The sequence below is a fragment of the Dunckerocampus dactyliophorus genome, chromosome 16, assembly GCF_027744805.1.
Source record: "Dunckerocampus dactyliophorus isolate RoL2022-P2 chromosome 16, RoL_Ddac_1.1, whole genome shotgun sequence".
Lineage (NCBI taxonomy): Eukaryota > Metazoa > Chordata > Actinopteri > Syngnathiformes > Syngnathidae > Dunckerocampus > Dunckerocampus dactyliophorus.
In genome coordinates, this window is record NC_072834.1 from 2,141,508 (window position 1) to 2,161,090 (window position 19,583).

General features: G+C 44.0%; 1 protein-coding gene across 15 annotated transcripts in view; it reads left to right on the plus strand.

Annotated features, from left to right (window-relative positions):
* The window catches only part of auts2a (activator of transcription and developmental regulator AUTS2 a), a 288,099-nt gene that overhangs the window by 164,228 nt on the left and 104,288 nt on the right, over positions 1-19,583 (plus strand). For 14 of the 15 annotated variants that reach the window (XM_054755144.1, XM_054755142.1, XM_054755140.1 and 11 more), the window contains one exon: positions 6,223-6,252. The exons of the other annotated variant lie outside the window; for it this stretch is intronic. In XM_054755144.1, the coding sequence (XP_054611119.1) occupies positions 6,223-6,252 (30 nt within the window). The remainder of the gene's footprint in view (positions 1-6,222; positions 6,253-19,583) is intronic. 15 annotated transcript variants of the gene reach the window in all.

Below are 19,583 nucleotides of genomic sequence, written 5' to 3' on the forward strand. Positions count from 1 at the left end.
CCGTGTAGCACATTCATGACAGCATGTAATACGTACGCTATTTTGCCGTAGTTTGGTCCTTTTAAGCATTACCGGAACTTACTTCCTGGGCGTACTGATTTCACATAGCAACATAGAAACGCCTACACCTAGCGTCGACTTTTCCAAACTCAAAAATAAAAACACAGCAGCAGTGGCGGCAGCTCCGACATGTCGCGTTACGTTTTGGTAGTGGCTTGAGGCAGTGTGAGTGTTGGGTGAAGCTAGCCGGCTAGTTGCTCGCCGGTGTGGTGTGCCGAGGTGTCAATACGCCAGTAACGTAGTTCGATCGTCAATAATAATAATATCAATGTCGCAGTAGCTCAGTTAATATGCACGTCACACTATAAGTAAATGAAGCGTATTTAGCGCACTTTGGCTATTTTGAATATGTTTTTCTTTGTAAGTAATCATTTGTTAGTCGTTTTTGAGGGAAGAGGAAATGCCACGTCTGCGTCTTTTATGTGCGTGATATGGTTCAGACGTTTTTCTGTCGTTAGCGCTGGCGGGAGGCTTGCTGTTGCAGGTGATAGCTAAGCTGCAACATTTAGCGTTTGGTCTGAGGCCCCTAATGGTTCCCTGCTTTTCAAGAAGTATTGCTCACATGTGGGGATGATTTGGGACAAGAATAATTTGCTCTTATTCAGCTCAATGTAAACAAAATGCATGGTGCGCGGACAGAACGCAGGGGCATTTGTAAAAGCGTGCAGCCAAAAGCGAGACCCCAATGAGGGCAGCGGGGCAATCAGAAGTGGTCTGGACACTTGCCAACATCAACAGCTCTTAAAGATGAATTTAATGTTTGGCATTCTTGGGTTACTGAAACTAAACACAAGGTTCTTGTTATACAGTATAATACGGCCCTCTGTCAATACTCACCCTGGGTGGGGTATCGCTTTCCTTTGTCAGACACCCTCCCAGACTAATGGTTGCCTTTTTGGACTTGACGTGCTTCAAGTTAGACCAGTTTCCTACCTCTGCCTGGCAGACTGACTTCAATGGCACCATTGTTGTTGTGTCTTTATTCACTGCTTTAGCAGATGTTCGTCCATCCATTCATCCTTCCATCCATCCATCCATCCATCCATCCATCCATCCATTTCCGCTTATCCGGGTTACAGGGGTAGTAGTCTCCGGCCACCCCCTCCAGTTCCACTAGGGGGACACCGAGGCGATTCCAGGCCAGCTGTGAGACGTCGACCCTCCAGCGTGTCCAAGGTCTACCCAGGGGGCCTCCGCCCAATTGGGCATGCACAGAACCTCACCAGGGAGGCATCAAGGAGGCCCCCACTGGCTGTTCTCTGGGAGTCCCTCATGGATAACAGAGCTCCTAACCCTGTCTCTAAGGGTGGATTCAGCCGCTCTGCGAAGGAAGATCATTTCGGCCGCTTGTATCCACAATCTTGCCCTTTCGGTTACTCCCCAAAGCTTAAGACCACAGGTGAGAGGAGGAATGTAGGACGAGGGAGCTTGTGGCTCAGCTGGCTCTTCACCACAATGGGTCCGGTAAACAACCGCATTACAACTGACGCTGCACCGACCACCATTCACTCACTCATGACGTTGGTACATAACACTAGCTTACATTGAACTACAGATAAACCAACTCATTACCCGGTTAGCAGTAACTGAACTGTGACTCACTTGCTTAAACAAGTCCATACTTGAATACGATTGTCCAACTGCATCGTAAGGAGAAGTGGAGCAACTCCAAAGCTAGCTAGCTTGTCTCAGTTTGTTTGCCACTAGTCTACCAGGCCAACGCTGATGAGTCGCTAGCAAGTCTGATGCGTTAGATTGAATTGTTTATGTTGTTGTCATGTTATTTGATAAGCATTGATTGTTAACTGCTCCAGATCATGCTGTAGTGTAGAGGTTTAGCGTTAGACACCAGGTATTCGAAGATGGAATGTAACATCCCTTCAAACTCTTCTGTTTATTTAAGCTCACGCATGATCCATAATTGTTTGACTGCGACTGTGCATCACTGCAATGCATGGAAAGCCCCTTTCCCACCGCAGGAACTTGAGGGGGCGTGTTTAGCAAGGACTCCTCGGCCTAGCACGTTGCTTCTGCAGTGTCGTCAGTCTGATTTTCAGAGCGGTTCCGGAGACCTCGCTGCTGTGGGCCACAAGAACCTTTCATTTCCTGGAGCTATGACCACCAAGCACTGAGAGTATATCTGTATACCGTCCTTACTTGCACGAGCGCCTCCACTCTGTAAGCATGCTCGTATTGTCCGCCTGTCTGAACAGATTTTGTGTATTATTATGAAGGTATTTCGGTTGTATTAAGTTTTCCCTTTTATTCAATCTTTTGTTGCTCTGGGAAATTTGCATACTTCTATCCCCGGGAAAAAAAATAGGACATAATGATAGCCATTTATTTTCTTTTCTAGCCGTGCGAGGGCTTCGTTTAGCGGTACCTGCGAAAGCAACAGGCTCCGGGATGAGAAATGAAAGAGAGCAGTTGATTAAATCATCATCAAGTCGCAGCGCCGAAAGTCAATTCTGCTCGCCGTCTACAATGATATCCTTTTATCTTAAAGTAATGAGCTATGGCACTTTTGCATCGGGTAATACGATGACTTCCATTAGCATGTTCCATTTGCTTCACAAGCAAGGGCAAGTCATTCCAGCTGGCTTCTCTCCTGGCAATCAAAGCAATCGGCTGCTCAAGCAGTACCGCAGGAACGGGGGGGAGAAGAAAGGGGAGTGCAAAACAGAAAAGTTGGTTCCAACTTCATAAAAAAGACACAGATGATGTTCGTTATTTGAACCCCTTCATACGCCAGCGTTCCCGATTGTTTTGTGTGTACCGACGCAGGAGCAGCTAATGAATGCTCACTCGTGTCATTTGTAGTCACTTCCTGACTAGCGTCTGAGGGAGCTAACACCGTTCATCAAGTACCGTCTGCGGCGCCGTGACGTCTGTGTGGGTGGCCGTAGCAGACGTGACTCTTTTTGTCTCGACGGTTGTATTGGAATGCATGCTTTTTATTTTTTATTTACGCTAATTGGATGAAAGTATCGCACACTGACTATCACGGCGCTCTGGATTATTGTCACGTTTGAGCAGCGGATCCCAAACTTTTTACAGTGGCGTACCCCTTCAGACATGGGACTTGATGCCATGTGCCCCCCCACCCCCGCTGGATGCTTAAAATACAAACTATTTGTACATTTCCATTTATCCTCACTAGGCTCACGGGTATGCTAACCACTAGACCACCGTGCGGCCCCCTCTACTGGACACTAAAGTATTCTTCACAGACTCCACTTGGCGGCAGCAGTCTGTTTTCAAGGGGTTTTCCCGAAGTCAGCTGATGTCAGCGCGTCTCGCTGTGACTGAAATGAGGCATGTTTTCCTGCACCGATGTTTTGAAGCCCCAAACCGAGCCAGCGTTGTGCGGTGGTTACCCTGAACGGTAATTTGTCAGTTTGCGTAGGCGATGCGGGGTCCGTGTCTTTTGTATGGAAAAGCCCTGACCTGGAGCCCATCGATCCAAGTCCTCGACCGTATTCATTCGTCTGCAGTTTTTTGGAATCTGCTCTGCAATCGTGTCAACGTTGAATGAGGGTGGTTTGGCCCAAGTCGTGCGACGAGGTCACCAAAGTACTTGCGGAGGAACACCAAGACTGCGTCTGCTTTGCAGTGCAAACGGAGGCGCTTTGGTGAAACAAAACCTTCCTGCGGGGTGCAGACTACTTGATGGTTGATTGTCCAGCTGATTGTTTATTTTGGGGGAGGCTTTGTTACTCCAACTTGCCATCGAGACGGCCCATGTGTTGTTTCGAGTCATCCATTTTTGACTTGGTTCATTCCAGTCTGCACTAGTCAGTGGAATATCATGCAAATGAATTCATTTGTATTAATGTGTTCATTTTCACTGCCCTAATATATACAGTTCTATCTATTTTCAGTTCATCTATGTAATGGCTAGCCGTCCCCACACTTCTTCTTTATACTGAATTTAAAATTAGAGCCGGCGCTTGTCTGTCATTTGGATGGATGTTGAAATGCTGTGGGTGGGGGAGAGAGGGCAAGTGAGATAGAAATGATAAGCAAGGGAACGTCTGAGGAGTGTTTGCCCAGTGCGTTTATTGCCTCTGCATAATTTATGAGTTGCTGGAGCTGACCATCATGGCAGCGTGCCGCTGGCTGCCCCGGGAGCCATGTGGGACATGCCTGTAAATTGGATGCTCTGCTCCTGCTGAGCTCGCATGGCTGCTTGTTAGCATCCAGCCTGAGAAACATACCAGTCACATGCCCAGCCAGCTACCTTTGAGCTCTGCGGGGCCGGATCAGCAAAAAAAAAAATTAGATTGAAGCAAAAAAAAAAAAAAAAAGAGGAGCGAGAGCCATGAGGGGAGGGCCTTCTGTCGCTGACTCCCTGCGCTGTCAATCTTTTGCCCTCCTCTCTTTAATCGACACCCTCGCAGCTTCACTCCTGGTTCTACACACACACACACACACACACACACACACACACACACACGTACAATGCCAACCCCTGCCTATATTCCCCCCAGTGCCTTCTTCATTACTGACTTCAGTGCTTCTCTGCACCTCAGCCATATGCACAACTTAGAGGCCGCCAGTCACCCAGCGTGACACTAATTAGTTGATAAAGAATTAAGTGGACCTTGAAATTGAAATAGGAAAGAAAAAAAAAAGAAATCTAGCCACTTTTTTCATCTCTCCATTTGCAAGGTCCCCTTCCTTCTCGTCACCAGCATCAAGCAAGAATAGACAACTACAAAAGCTATAGCTGCAGCTAATGCCAACATGCTAACATTTAGCCTGCGGGCACCTAACAAAGGTGAGATGGCCGTTCGATAGTGTCCCTGTATCATGCCACGTACAGTATGTATTTGCATTTAGACATGACAGCTAAGAAGCTGTTGAACTAGGAAGCTCACTTGACATGGCTAGAAAGGCCAACATGCTAACAGTTAGCATGCTAGCACCTACCAAGATAGTACTAAGTACAGTACCAAGTACAGTTGTCCCGTGTTTATCGTGCTTAATTGGTTCCAAACCCGACTATGCTAAGTGAATTTATGTATATATATATATATATATATATTATCAGTAGGATTCCTTATTTAGAAATGGAATATTTTCATAGTTAGAACATAGAAAACCTGTTTACAGCCTTCTAAATATGTTTGTTAACATAATAAGACATATATATATATATATATATATATATATATATATATATATATATATATATATATATATATATATATATATATAATATAGACTCACACACACACACACCCCTAGCCTATGGTTTGTTTCAGTTGATACTAGTAATAAAAACCTGCATACATTATAACTACACCCAGCCACTAACCTGCATGCGAAAATACTGGCAGTGCATCAGGGGCGATGATGCTACGTTGGACACGTGTACCCAGGTCTTTGTCTTTGAATGTGTTGAGTACAGTATTCTTCTGAGTGCCTTATATTTGTATTTTAGCTCATTTAGCCATTTTTAAACACATACAATTACATATGCATGTTTGTGACTAATAATAGGCCGTAGTCAACCGCCAAACAGCGAGGAGCTGCTGTCAATATACAATATTAGGAAAAAACGTGATAGAGAAAGTTGAAGCATGAAAAGGCGAAGGACGACTGTACCGAAAGTGCCAATGCATTTCTATAGTGTTCCTACATTATGCCGTATGTACAGTATATATTTGCATTTCATTTCAAAATGAGTATAATAGCTAAAATGCTGGCACCTAGCAATTTGCACTAAGTACCAAAAGTGCCAAAAAGGAGTGTTGCTACGTGTACGTTGCCTGACTGACAGGCCCATCATTTTGTTTGAGAAATTACAACAGGTGTGCACCCAATATAGCATTTCCTCTTGGTTTGTTAATTACGTCGCCATGGTCACACAGTGTGTTCCCAAAAATAAACACAGCTTTGCTCACAAACGACACAAATCCAGCGGTACAACGTGTGGGGCTTCTTCGTACGGCTTCGTATGCCCATAATAACTACGCATTGTCATCTGGTTAGTGTTTTGAGGTTGTAGCTTCAACTCAAAGACTCAGAGTGAGAGTAATGGCACACGTACAGATGATGCCATTGGAAACACACAGTCTGCAGGTTGCACGCTGTATGCACCGTGTCACATTCAAGTGCCTGCAGTCAGTGTCAGCTTTGCCTTTCTTTCTGTTGCAGTGTGACACAGAGACTGACCAGGACGACAAGGTAAGTGGGACATCTATGGAACATAGCATGCTGCATGTGCTTCAGTCGGCTTCAAATAATGGTGTTCTTCAGAGCCTGACGGTTAAATGTAATTACAATAAAACACCCTATGAATAAGCTATTAATAACTGCTACCACACTTTCAATTAGCTACACATGAATGATCAATTTCTTAATATGTGCAAAGTCTAAATAGGACTGTTCTGGATTGTAAGGATGCCGGTCTCCTTGTCATGCTTAATACACGTGGTACTGGATAGATCCTATGCTATACAGGCGGTCCTCTGTTTACGACAGGTGTTCCCATAAATTAATGAAAAACTCAATTTTGGTCCGCAAACAAGAGACTCGCTATAGAGCTCGTCACAGGCTAGGCGGAAGAATAGAGGGAGGGAACGAGGGAGGATGACATCGCTTATTCGTAACTTTCTGGACTTCATAATGTCTCCCAGTCGCAGTGTGTCAAGGAAAAGGAAAGCCATCACCATGGGAGTGAAAAGGAACACCAGAAAAAGCCAATATCGGCCGCTCTTTTGGTCCCAACTGCTCGACTGTTGCGACCATCATGAAGGATAAAGTTTATTGAACGCTAGAGGGGTCATGGGTTCTGGGACGAGAAGAGGTTATTGATCCAGACTGGCCTGGGACAATTTTTAAGAATGTGGGACAACCACAGGGATAAAAGTAAGGAGTTTTCCTATTTTTATTCTTGCATTGAATCTTTTTCTTACTGTCCTTATTAAGTTAATTAAGTCAAGGAGCGGAACTGGTTCGTAAGCCGAGGACCACCTGTATGTGTTTCTGTTGCAGTATGTTGCTTAAAATAAACACAAACCCAGTCAGCACCTTGCAATATACATGTTCCTGGAGCGTACAGTATGTACATATTTCATTTGCTGCAGCACAAAAATGCAAATACTCGCTGATAATTTGACATCCGTAAAATCTGTCCATGGCCAGGAGGTCCATTGGATTGAATGAAATCTAAATTAGCAGCACAATAATGTGGCCCAATTGTGCATGTCATTTATTTATTGTGGGTTATTATTGCAATTCCAATATCAGACCCGGGTTGTTGCGGGCAGCAGAGGTTCAAGTTCATGTTGCATGAATGGTGCATGTTTTTAGTGCTGTTTGTAATTTTACACTGATTCTAATGAGTGGTGACTGCGTCTGTTTTGTTTTTATTCTGTATTATTTTGTGTAAAACACACAAATGAAAAGATGTTGAACTTTACCAAACCTATGACCTTATTCCTTGGGATTATAAAAGTCATTATTTAGTCATTGCAGTCATGTTGGTCATGAGATTTAGTCATGAGCTTTGGGTTCAGGGCACGTCCGACCCAGGATATGTTGGAGAGACTATGTCTTTCAACTGGCCCGGGAACACCTCGGGATCAGCCGGGAGGAACTGGATGAAGTAGCCGGGGAGAGGGAAGTCTGCTTCGGATAAGCGGAAGACAAACTTGTTTTAGTGCCCCCCATTAGTGTCAACCAGGTATTCTTTTGACTATTTTGGACATTTTTTGATCTGGAGGAAAGACGCTCTGCTTACTGTAGTACTGGAGAGTTGTTGTTTTCTTTTATGGAAGTTAAAGGGCAGGAAATTTACAGGAAACTATTTAAACGGGAGGGGTGACAGGAAAGAAGGGCAAAATACGGTAATTTCCTGGGAAAAACAGGTACTGTATGTCTTTGAGCATCTACTGTGTCTCATGTGATCTGGTGACTTCCAACCAGCAAAGTAGATCCCCTCTAATGATTTAGTCATGCCTTTTGCCTACCTTGTTTGGACAAAGCAGCAAATTGAGTCATTACTCACTGTTGTCGATGGAAATTGCTCCCGTCTTTGTGGTAATTCCTTTTTGTTTCTGGAAGCAGGAGCGAGCGTGTTGCTCTGTAATCCCTCCGCTGACCGGATTAATTCACTCAGGATCACGTTATACCTCTGATGAACTGCGTCGACTACACCTTCCTGCCATTGATTAATTGCGTGTTAAAGTAACAGAGGAGTGAATTATAAATAGGGGACCCCCGGGACGAGGGCTGACTCGTGTTCTGCCTGGTTGCGAGGGATTCATTGGAGTTCCTACACGATGCTTTCACCCCTCTGGACGCCACGTCACCTCTGATGTGGTTTGCATTCCGTGAAGGATGTGTCGTATTTTACAGCATCACAGTTGAGGAAAAACTTTGAAAAGAACATCATCGATTTCATGGGTCAGATGCATTCTGTTTGTCAGAAATCCCTCGTTTATCGCAGTTAATTGGTTCCAGACCCGGCCGTGATAAGTGAATTTCCACGAAGTAGGAGTCTTATTTATAAATTAACTATTTTTGGAGTTAGAGTATAGAAAACCTGTTTACAACCTTCTAAATATGTTTTTTAAACATGACGAGAGCCCTCTAGAAATGAAACAACACCCCTCTAGTCACCTTGACACTCGTATTCCCTGATGTAATAGACATAAATACACATATTATACATAAATAATCCACATGGTTCTTCCTCCTCGAGAACTGATGACACATGGCTAAAATCTTTGCTACAATGACTGCAAACATCTTCTGTCCATTCTCTCATGTTTGTTTCCTCTGCTTAAGATGAGAGCTGCGCCTTCGCAGACGTCACTTGGGAAACGCCCCTTTTCTTAGGCTTTCATGGTGCCCGGCACGTACGCTAAGTGTTGTTTTTACGAATTTACCATTCGCTTTCAAAAAAGGAACAACGTAGAACATAATTACAAACAATATAGAACATATTGAAGCAAAATTGATCAATCAAGTCAGTGACCCTTGAAGGCTTCTTTGAGTGAAATTCAGGTTCTCCTGGTTGTCCTGGTTTTCAACGCCTGGGCAAAAGCTACAGTATTTTATATGGCAGCTCTTTGCGAGTTTCTCCACGTGTGTCGTGAGCTCGCAAGAAGTCCGTAAAAGGAACTGAGTTTCTCATCACTCACAGCCTGCACTGGGAAATAATCTACAAGTCTGTATTCTCTCCAAGCAGCCTTTAAAAAGCTATATTTTCCTGAGAGTTGTTCACTTGACACAGCAGAAGCGCATAAACATGATGCTTTTAAATACTTTGCTTTATACGGTAATTAATGCTCATGCCACAGAGTGTCTTATGTGTGCCGTCACTGCAGGCAAGGATTGACGTGGGTGCTGCAGAGCAGGCCAGAAGAACCTGTTCGTCCTTGAAATAAAATCAAATGTGCTCTTTCTCTTCCTTTTATTGTTTTTCCGTATTTTCCCTCAGACAATACAGCAGAAGAGTTGTGTTTCTCGATGACTTGGCAGCACTATACATAAAAGCAGTTTATATCCTCCTTGCCGCCCTCTTTGCACCGCAGTGGGAAAGAAGAGCAATACAAGGGAAAGAGCAATTTGTCAGCGTTAAAAGATTATGTGTTTTGCCCCCCTCCAAAGGAGGAGAGTGGTGTTTACAGGCTTGAGTGGGTGCTCACTAGGTTGAGGCTGAGGCTGATTGCACTAGAGTACCCTGTCAGCCAGTGATTTGTCATGTACTTCATCATCCTTGTCACTCTACGCCGCGTTGTCATAGGTAGCCTTCCCGCCTGCCCCCCTCCTGCTCGCCCCCTGTGCTTTGTACTCAGTCAGTGTAGGAAATTTGTATTTACTTTGGGGCAGTGTAATTTTTTCCTCATGGATAATATGACCCTTAGCGGAGCCGGATCATGGGTTAGTTGAAGTGATATTTTCCGTTAATGGTAGTCGTACATCACGGCTGTCAGCACAGGTTAGGAGGAGAGCACATTACAGCTCCATTTTAGCACTACAGGCATCTGGGATTATTTTCCATAACCAAGTATGACATGACCGCTCTGTGGAGTGCATTAAATTTTTATCTTTTTTTTCCCTCCCCTGCAACTTCTGCGGCTTTACCCCCTGTCTGGGTCTCAGGGCTGCCACAGTGATGGATACCCCCTGAGTCCTGGTAGCCTTGTTCAAGGTTAGCTGGTGTCATAGACCTACATGGCTCCCCTCCATCCAATAACTGGCAAATCCCTGCTCCCTTTGGGGCACATTCACACAGGACTGTGGCTCACCACCATCTCTTTACAGGATTATGCACGTTTAAACAGAGATGCAGGAAATGAACGAGGATACTGCGGGAGAAGAAAGATGCAGTTACACGCGTGGTCAAAAACCCTGAAAAGTTACAGAAATACAGTGATACCTCGGTTTTCGGCAACATTGAGGCAATTTTTCCAGCTAATCTGTTCCAGGCACCCAAAAATAGGAAAAAAAAGTACAGAGAATGATTACAGTTTTACGTGCAGAAAACAATGTGAAATAATTAGGGCTGTCTTTGAATATTTCCATCGAGTATTTAACGATTTGGTTCGGAGGAGCCCGGTTCGACTATCAACCTCACAGTGGAATCGTATGAAAATGTCATGTGATCAAGACTGTACCATTCTGACTACATGGGGGTGCCCATGACTGCCGCATACATTTTTACACAGAATGTCTTTGTTTTTGTCATACGTAGCATATTTGAATATAAAGGAAGTTCTGTTAATAAAGAATTGTTTAACTTTAACAGAAGACCTATACTTGCTAGGGATGTAAATCTCTTTGCGATGGACGATTCCATTGGAATCTAGATCCACAGGTTACCATGCATTTCAAACACGATGCGTTTTAAAGTCAGAACGATTGGATGCGATGCAATACAGTACACTGTACGAACGCTAGAAGTCGATTTGACTCAACCGGATTCTACGGTTAATGTTAGCTGATGTAATCTTGCATTACTCAGTGAAGGAGCCAATTCTGTCAAAGTGGCATTCACATTTACAGTATTTTCAAATGTGCAAAAGAGCACATATCCCCAAGCATGCTGTAAGGCGGGGGTCCCCGACCGCCCAAGCTTTCAGGTGTAATGATTTAAAAAAAAATGGTATATAACTACGTCAAATTGTATGTAAATGGGTATCAACTTTGGAAATATGGGCAAAGCCAACAGTTAGAAATCCCCCAGTTTTGCATATGTTGGTTGTTGAGAGCGACAACATGTCCCACTTTGTTTGACAGTCATTGAACACACCTTCTAACTTCATCCCACGCTGCACACATAGACTACTCTGCTGTATTTTTCCCCTTTTTCCTTTCACCTCAGACTTGGTCCCTAATGCTGATACTACCTGTATGTGGGAATGCTTAAAGGTAAGGTTTGATGACCTTATTGAGTGCTAATGTGCATATTTGTTTGTTGGATTTCTGCACAACGTCAAGTTAACTCATGCTAGCAAACAGCGACGTATAATCTTCTCTCTGCAAAACAACCTCCAGGCTCGTACTGGTGGATGGTGGCTCTGTTTTCATGGAGTGCTTTGAATTTGATGTTGTTCCTGTCTTAGTCTTACACAACACCTCCCGTCCTCCTGCTGTCACTTCCGTGACTAGAACGCATGGTTACGTGTGGCAGTGTTCATGAACCTCTCCGGATTGCTGAGATGCTGATAGCGTCTGTATCCCGTCTCCTTTACTCTGCCGTTTGTTCTTCCTCTCCTTGTCAGCAAGGTCAGCAGCGTAAAGGCCATCTCTTGCCATTGACAAATGTTTCCCCCTCTTCGCTAATCAGGGGGGTCAAAGTTGGACGAGCAGGCGGAGCTCATTAGGACGCCACAGATGAGAAATTAATGTGGAGATTGTAGGCCTGGCAGAGGGCCACACTGACGGGCCCTGGTGTGGGGCGAAAGGGGATGGTGGATGGATAGACCCTGTCAGCCGGCAGAAACACTCTCCAGACAGTGCGGTACATGCACTAATGCACGCACACACCTGTCCTCCCCCTTTTTACCTCTGCCAACCTCCCTTACAGTGTGTCTCCTCCACCCTGCATCACCGTAATGACACCACAGTGACCAAGACCACAAGACAGCACTTCTCTTCTCACTCCTCTTCTCAATGACACATCGATAATTAGCAGCCTAATTGACAATGACAGAAAAAGGTGAAAATGTCAACCTGACAATGCTTCTGCAGGTTAGTTACCATTTTACCATTTCATGATGCTGGTTGGCTCCCAACGTTTTCCATATAAATCAGTTACAGTCAAAATACATTCCAAAATGTCTGGCAAAAACCATAATAATTTCCCCTTAAGAAATAATGTAATGCCCTGTGATTGACTGGCGACCAGTTCAGGGCGTACCCCGCCTCTCGCCCGAAGTCAGCTGGGATAGGCTCCAGCATAACCCCTCGACCCTAATGAGGACAAGCAACATAGAAAATGGATGGGTGGAAATAATGTAAATGTCATTCATCTGGTCCAGACACCCACAAAAACATTTTATGGAGAATAATTCTAGTTTTACAAGCAGAAAATAATGAGAAATAAATCTAAGTGACTAATGAAATGGATTTTGAAATCCATGACGTTATGCGACCCAGGCCTCCTTCGTGCGTAGAATAAATCCTAATCTCAAACTACTGCAGTCTGAACATTCTGGGCGTGTGCATCCAACCTATACGTCACTGAAAGGCAAAATAATTTGGTTGAGGACATGTCGACTCTGGTTGCACAAAATCCTTGAAATGCGGCGGGAGATGCCATGGAAACACAACCACACGTGTGTGATGTCGTGTTTTGTTCTCATGCGCGTCACTTTACAGACGCATTGCGTTCATTGCATTTGGTACTGTTAAAAACTGCATACAAAGATTGGACTTAAACAAAAAATACAAATTGGGCATCCTTGCAGTGTGAATGTAGCCTATACTGTGTGTCTATATATGTATTTTTTCTCTGTCAATGACGCATTTTGCTATTTTGTGTCGCATTAATCCAGGATGCAAGGATATGGTTGGTTCAATAAAGTCTTTAATTCACGAAAGAAAAGCTCACTCGGAGCGGCATGACCCATAAGGATTCGTAGGCTAGCAGGTACAGCAAAGGCAAACAAAACTCACCACAGGAATGTGCAAGAAAAGGAGAATAACACCAGGAAACAGGAAAACAGCTCATAGAGAGGCAACAAAATGCATCAGACACACAGGTAGCCATAGTCCGAGGAAAACCGTGAACCGGCAACTCGCAGAAGTCCCAGCTGAACTGAATAGAACCCGAATCGACAGGTGCGCTCCCCAGCTCCCTGTTACCAGAGTAGAGGGTAAGGTAGGTAAAGGCAATGCATTCAGTCGAAACAGGAGACTGTTGGTGTATCCTTGAAGAAAAAGAAGTAAAATTTGCGAAAGAATGGTTCATTGACCTGAGATGAAGTATTGGTTGACATCAGCCTCGGTCATAATGTGACTTTATGGCTTTATTACAAAGTGTTCTATGATGTGTTCCAGTAGCTTTCAGCACAACCATTGTGGCATTAAGCACAGGGCTGGCAATGGGCCTCTTACCCTGAGACGTGATATAATACATACCTGCTACTTTTACACCTGCCTCTCGAGTACTCAACCTCACCAATCATTCACAGCCAACAATAAAAGTGGATAATGCACACATTTGAAAAAGGACAAGGTTACCAAGTCCTTGAAATTGAATGAGGGGGGAAAGGAATTGTAGCAGTGGCTCCTGTTTCCAAAGCAATAATTCAATTCCCAGTGCAAACTGAGAACACAGGGAATGGAAAATAATTCAATCAGCAAAAAAAAAAACATAAATATGCTGTTTGACTGTGACGATCACTCTTGCGGAACGAAATGTGATCTCCATCTTTCCTGACCTGGACAAGAAAAATGTTGCAGGCAAAATGTCTCCATATATCAAACCCTTTTTATGTGACTGGCCGCATGCAGCGAAAGTAAATCTAGTTTGTTAAAGCGGTTGTATTGTGGGTAAAGGCTATAAAAGGTAAAGGTGAAGTCATGCACACATGATGAGCCTCGGTGCAGGATGTCTAGATGTGCAGAAAACATTGTATACTGTGGGGGGTAAGCATTAGAGTGTGCGATAATGAACTTATCCCATTGGGTGCCATTTGTCAAGGTCAATAACAAACTTGTCGACAACGTGGTAGGCGAGTGAGCCTAGACTGCCATAAAGCCAACCCAGTTTGTGGGTTGCAAAAAAGCAATCCCTTTGTAGTATCTGTCTCTTCACTCATGCACTCAGTCTTCACCCGTCCTCACTGTCTCTCCATCTGCCCTCTCGCCCCGCTGAGGGGTTCTCCAACACGCCAAGGTTAAATCTCCTCACTGCATCCAGAGGATGTCAGTCAAGGCCTGGCTCTCCTGCGCATCTCCCCCCTCCTGGCAACCAGGCCAGTGGCTCTCACGTGGACCCTCTGCCCCTTTATTGCCCTTTGATCAAGGCAATGATTTTTGCAGTCGGCTTGTTGGCCAGTTGACTGGCTCCCTGCGTCATGCCAATCCCTCAAGCCATCTCAGCTCACCTATCTAAATTGGCTTCATGTCTGCAGCTGAGCATCCATACCATGAGGCCGTACCTGTAGTCAGTTAAATATGAAGTCCCCAGTTGAAGGGGAATGACTGTGCCCAAGTGCATGAAGCAAGTTCCATAAAGGCATAGTTGGAATTAGTTCGGTACAGACGATCCCCGCCCCCCTTAAGCCCTATAATATTCCTTACACACTTTTAAAAGGCATTTTAAATTGTAAAATAAGCTCAGCTTTTTTGAGTTTCACAACAACTATGGTGCGTTCAAGGGCCGCAGAACAAAGTTTGAGAAAATCTCAACAAAAAACATGATCAGTGAAGCGTAAAGATGTGAACATAAAAATAACAGTGGTACATGCACGCTGTATATTTGATCTGTGTTATCACGTATCTATAAATTATCACCAACTTAGTGTGAATAAGTGTTTTCTGTGGAAAAAAACGGCCTATTTTTGGAGAAATGTAAATAAGTAAATAAACATTTTTACCATAAATCCCCAGTGGGGTGGGGGGCGTTCAGATGCGTGGGGCCGTGAATGCTGAATCGCTAATGTGCGGGGATCCACGGTGTATTTTGTCTTATGTAATAAATAATGTCATAAAAAGTTTTGCGTGGAACGTCTTTTTAGATGAAAATGTTGACCATGTATAACAGACAGCGACGGATGGATGGATTCACACCCTTAGTGGCCGCTGTAACCGCGGGTGCAGTTCTTCATCACAGCAAACCACAGCCACAATAATGAGCACGTCAAAGTCAAGGGAGTCGCTGGATTGTAGCATTTTAATGACTGCTCTTCCAAAGAGCAAAAACCCTCAACTGATATACTGTATCCCCATCATGTTTCATGAGAGCAAAAGGCTGAGCTGCAGAAAGCAGTGCTCGTGGTTATGGATGTAAGATTTATTCAAAAGCAAATGACCACTGTAGAGGACGATGAACCCACTGGCTCACCATGTTAACTGGCCTGAGATGAAGCAAGTACAGTGCTAGCTCTCACAGTGCTATCCCAGCATGCATGGCGGCTACCACAAACAATTTTAATAACATCAGGGGCTCTGAGGAGGGTCTCTAGATCCCCACCCCCACCAAGTGCCACCAGCACACTGCTTATTAGTGGCAGCGTAATTAGGTGGCTGAGCTTGTTGCAAGTAGCCCAGGGCATGTCCAACCCCTGTCCTGATTGCTCCTTGGGGAATTATTGACAAAACACAAGAAGCATTGCACATTGGGCTCTAAGTATGTGTACAAGACATAGACGACCCTGGGGAAATTAAATGAAATTCCCCAGCTTGATGGGTCCTTTACACTCTTGGGAACCATTCTCTTTCTTATTAAGCGTGGCCATTGTCTGCCTTTATGAGGCTGCAATGAGCAGCCAGGCACCAGCTAAATGCTTATAAGTGTCCCCTTTCACAGTGGTCATGCATCAACGACTCATGATGGGGATATTTTAAGTTGATTGTGACCTACACTGAAAATGCAATAAAAAAACACATATACTGTGTTGAAATATAATATTGTAAATGTAGGGTGTCCAATGGATCAGCTGAATGGCTTTTCATGGACCCCTCCCAGCCCCCTAATTCCCCAGACCCAGATGTCGGGCAGGAATTGATAGTCTGCTTGTACAAATGAAGTGATAAGAGGACTCACCGAGATTACACGAGGCCTAAGTGGAACTGAGAAAGCGTATGGAGATGAATGAATTCATGATTCTGCCTGGCACATTCTTAAAAATCAATGTAAGAAGGGATAAATCAAACCGTCTCCTTTCTGCCGCGCAACGATTTCAAATTAACGCAAAGGCTGATGATGACAGACCTCCCAAGAGAGGGTTAATTTGAAGCTAGAACTATCTCTGACCCCCATGTATAATTCTTTATTACCGAACACCCTGATGGCTAATGCAGTCGTCCCTCGCCACTTTGCGCTTCGAATTTCAGAAGCTTCCCTCTATCGGGTTTTTCAAAAATCTATTAATTAATACATCCTGCTGTTTTGTGGTTGAATACGGCCTATATTGTACGTACTTTTTGCCTAAATCAAGCATAAACATGGCTAAATTAAATAAAATACAAATATAAGGCATTCAGAAGACGCATTTAAAAACACTGCGAAAGATATGTGGTATTCTTCACTGGTCACTAGGTGTCAGTAATGTTACTGTAATGTTCGAGACACACAAGCACCAGACGTTTTATTGCAGTTTTGAATTCTATCACAACAATTCTATCCTAACACAGGCTACTATTGCAGCCGTAACCCACGGCAAGCTAAAACCCAACTCTGAACCCCCGACGTTCGCCACTCTGCTCTCCTAGCACCAGAATACATTTATAGAGACACACACTATTTATGTCTTAAACGGCGTATTTATTCCTATTATGTCTACTGTATTGGCAATACAAGTCAAAGGTGACTATAGGGGTGTTAGTTCATGTCTAGAGGGCTCTAATACTGTTAAAAACAGTATTTAGAAGGTGGTAACCGAGTTTTCTTTGATCTAACTACAAAAATATTTGAATCCTACTTGGTGGAAATTCATTTATCGCAGTCTGGAACTAATTAACTGAGATAAACGAGGGATTTGTGTATGCTTCCTGCAGACTCGGATTACACGGAAAGCTTATAAAACATTCTTTTAAAGAGTACTGTTGCTGTGCCCAATTGAGCGCCTCCATCGAGCCTACACGGGTCAAAGCGCTGACCAGCATTAGAATTACGATAAAACGCTTGCAGAAATAACATTTATGGAATTCCGGGACCGCCTGCTAGCTCGACTTTGATGTTCTCCTCTGATTTCGGATCAACAATAAGTGCAATAAGTGACTTTGAATGATAAGATTACCACATAGTGACCAGAATACTACATATGACCTGTCTCTCAATGGTTTTTGACTAATGAAGGGTAATAGTCTATCACAAAACGACAGTGCTAATTTATGAATTAATACATTTTTAAAAAGACCAAATAGAGTGAGGGAGCGATGGGACGACTGTATTGTATTTCCCCTCATGTACAGTCGGCAGTCTCTTCTTCTCGGCTTAGCGCGCAAGCCCAGGCTACCGTCTGAGTGCACTCACTGAGTGCACTAAGTTGCATCATGGCGCCTGCCATTTTCTGTTTGTCAGCACGTCACCAGTAACATTCACGATACACCACGGCTTTCTACAGCCTGCGTAATGTCTTTAAGGCAAATATGGCATCATTATTCTTGCTAATTGGACAATAATATGCAGATAAATGTCATACGCCGAGGTGCTGCAGCCTCATCTTGGAGTGGTGGGGGCGTGAGTGAGCTTTTCCAGAGAGAGGAAAAGCCAGGGTTTTTTTTGTTTTGACAGCAGCGGCACCAGCTGGAGAGCAGCAAGTCAAGAGGTTCATTCAAAATGAAATGCACATGTACAACGACAGCAATGACATGTACCGTTATCATTAGAGAGAAACGATATGCATCAGCTCACAAACTTGTAGGCATGCAGTTCAAAATAACAGCGCAAAAAGACATGTGCCCTTTGGGTAGTGAGATAGCTCATTACCTATGAGCAACCTTCCATCTGCACTCATGGCTACCCTGGGAGTCATTATGATTATGATGGAAATCTCGCAAGCCATTACTGGGAGACAGCACAGGGCTCACTGCAGACACACTAATGGACTCATTTGTAATTGGGCGAAAGGGAAATGACTCTGTGAGTTCATTCTGGCTTTGTTTGATGGCTTATGGAGGAGCAAACACTAGTTATGACAAATAAAACTGAGTTGGTTGACTTGATTGCGTCCAAATACACTCCATCCTTGGACGGGGAGACCTTATGGTTGTGTAGGTGTTTGGGACCCACTGTTATTAACAAAATAAAATTTCAGAGCTATTAATATTGATAGAATCCTGCTTGGCAGAGGGAATGTGTGACATAAATCCTCCGAGCAATGGTGCATTCATTAGAAGCCAGAAAGATTTTAGTCTGTGGTTTTTGTTATGTGGTGCTTGTTTCTATAATCCATTTAGGAGCTCACATAAAATCAATATCGATCTCCTCTCACGGTTTATCCTGGCACTCGAGAGCCTTTTCTTTAATACCACATTACTCATCTGTTTTCCCTAACGTTTATGTCAGCATAATCAGGAAAGTAAATAACTGGTTTTCTCCCACTTCTCATTATTTTTAATTAGCAGACTTTTGTCGTTGTCTATTTGCATTGTCCCCACTGCATCAGCCTTAATATTGCTTGGCTCCTCGCAATGTTGCATTTCCACAGGGGTTGGAAATGACGGTAAGACACTCGTAAGCTGTCTTAGAAGACGTTTTGCCTCCCATCCAGGCAGGCTTCATCATTTCATGCTCATGACTAGATAGGACAGCTCTGCTGTAGTCTGACGGATGATGCAGGATCCTCAGTATTTATCCTCTAAGGTGGAGGAACGCCCAAACAAGAACGCTTTCACTCTTTTGAGGTGCAAAATGACAGGAGACCTCATCCCCAGAAAAATGCTGTCCAACGCAGTGAGGGATGCACCGGGAAACCAAGCCACCACTGAACAGGTGCATGTGACCACAGATGTCTACCTGCACCTCAAAGAGAAACAGCAACTCTTTTGAGGACAAAAATATACAAAATGTGCAAAAATGTATTGTGGACAGAGAAGACAGATGCTTTGTAAATGGAGTGAGGGACGCCATCTATGCCACCTTTGTGTCCAACTGAATGAAATACTAACAAGTAATTACTGTATGTGTTTGAAGAACTGTGATAGAGTCCAACCGTGATGTGGCACGGGACGATTGTACACTTCCTTGCTGCTCTTGGTGTGTGACTGTCATATAGAAAACAGGCCTTATTAATAAACCAGGCCTGCCATGAAATAATAGCTATGTTAGAAAACATAGCTGGTAGGCAAGGTGCAATAGGCTGATAGCGTCTGGGTGTGTTGGTGTGCAT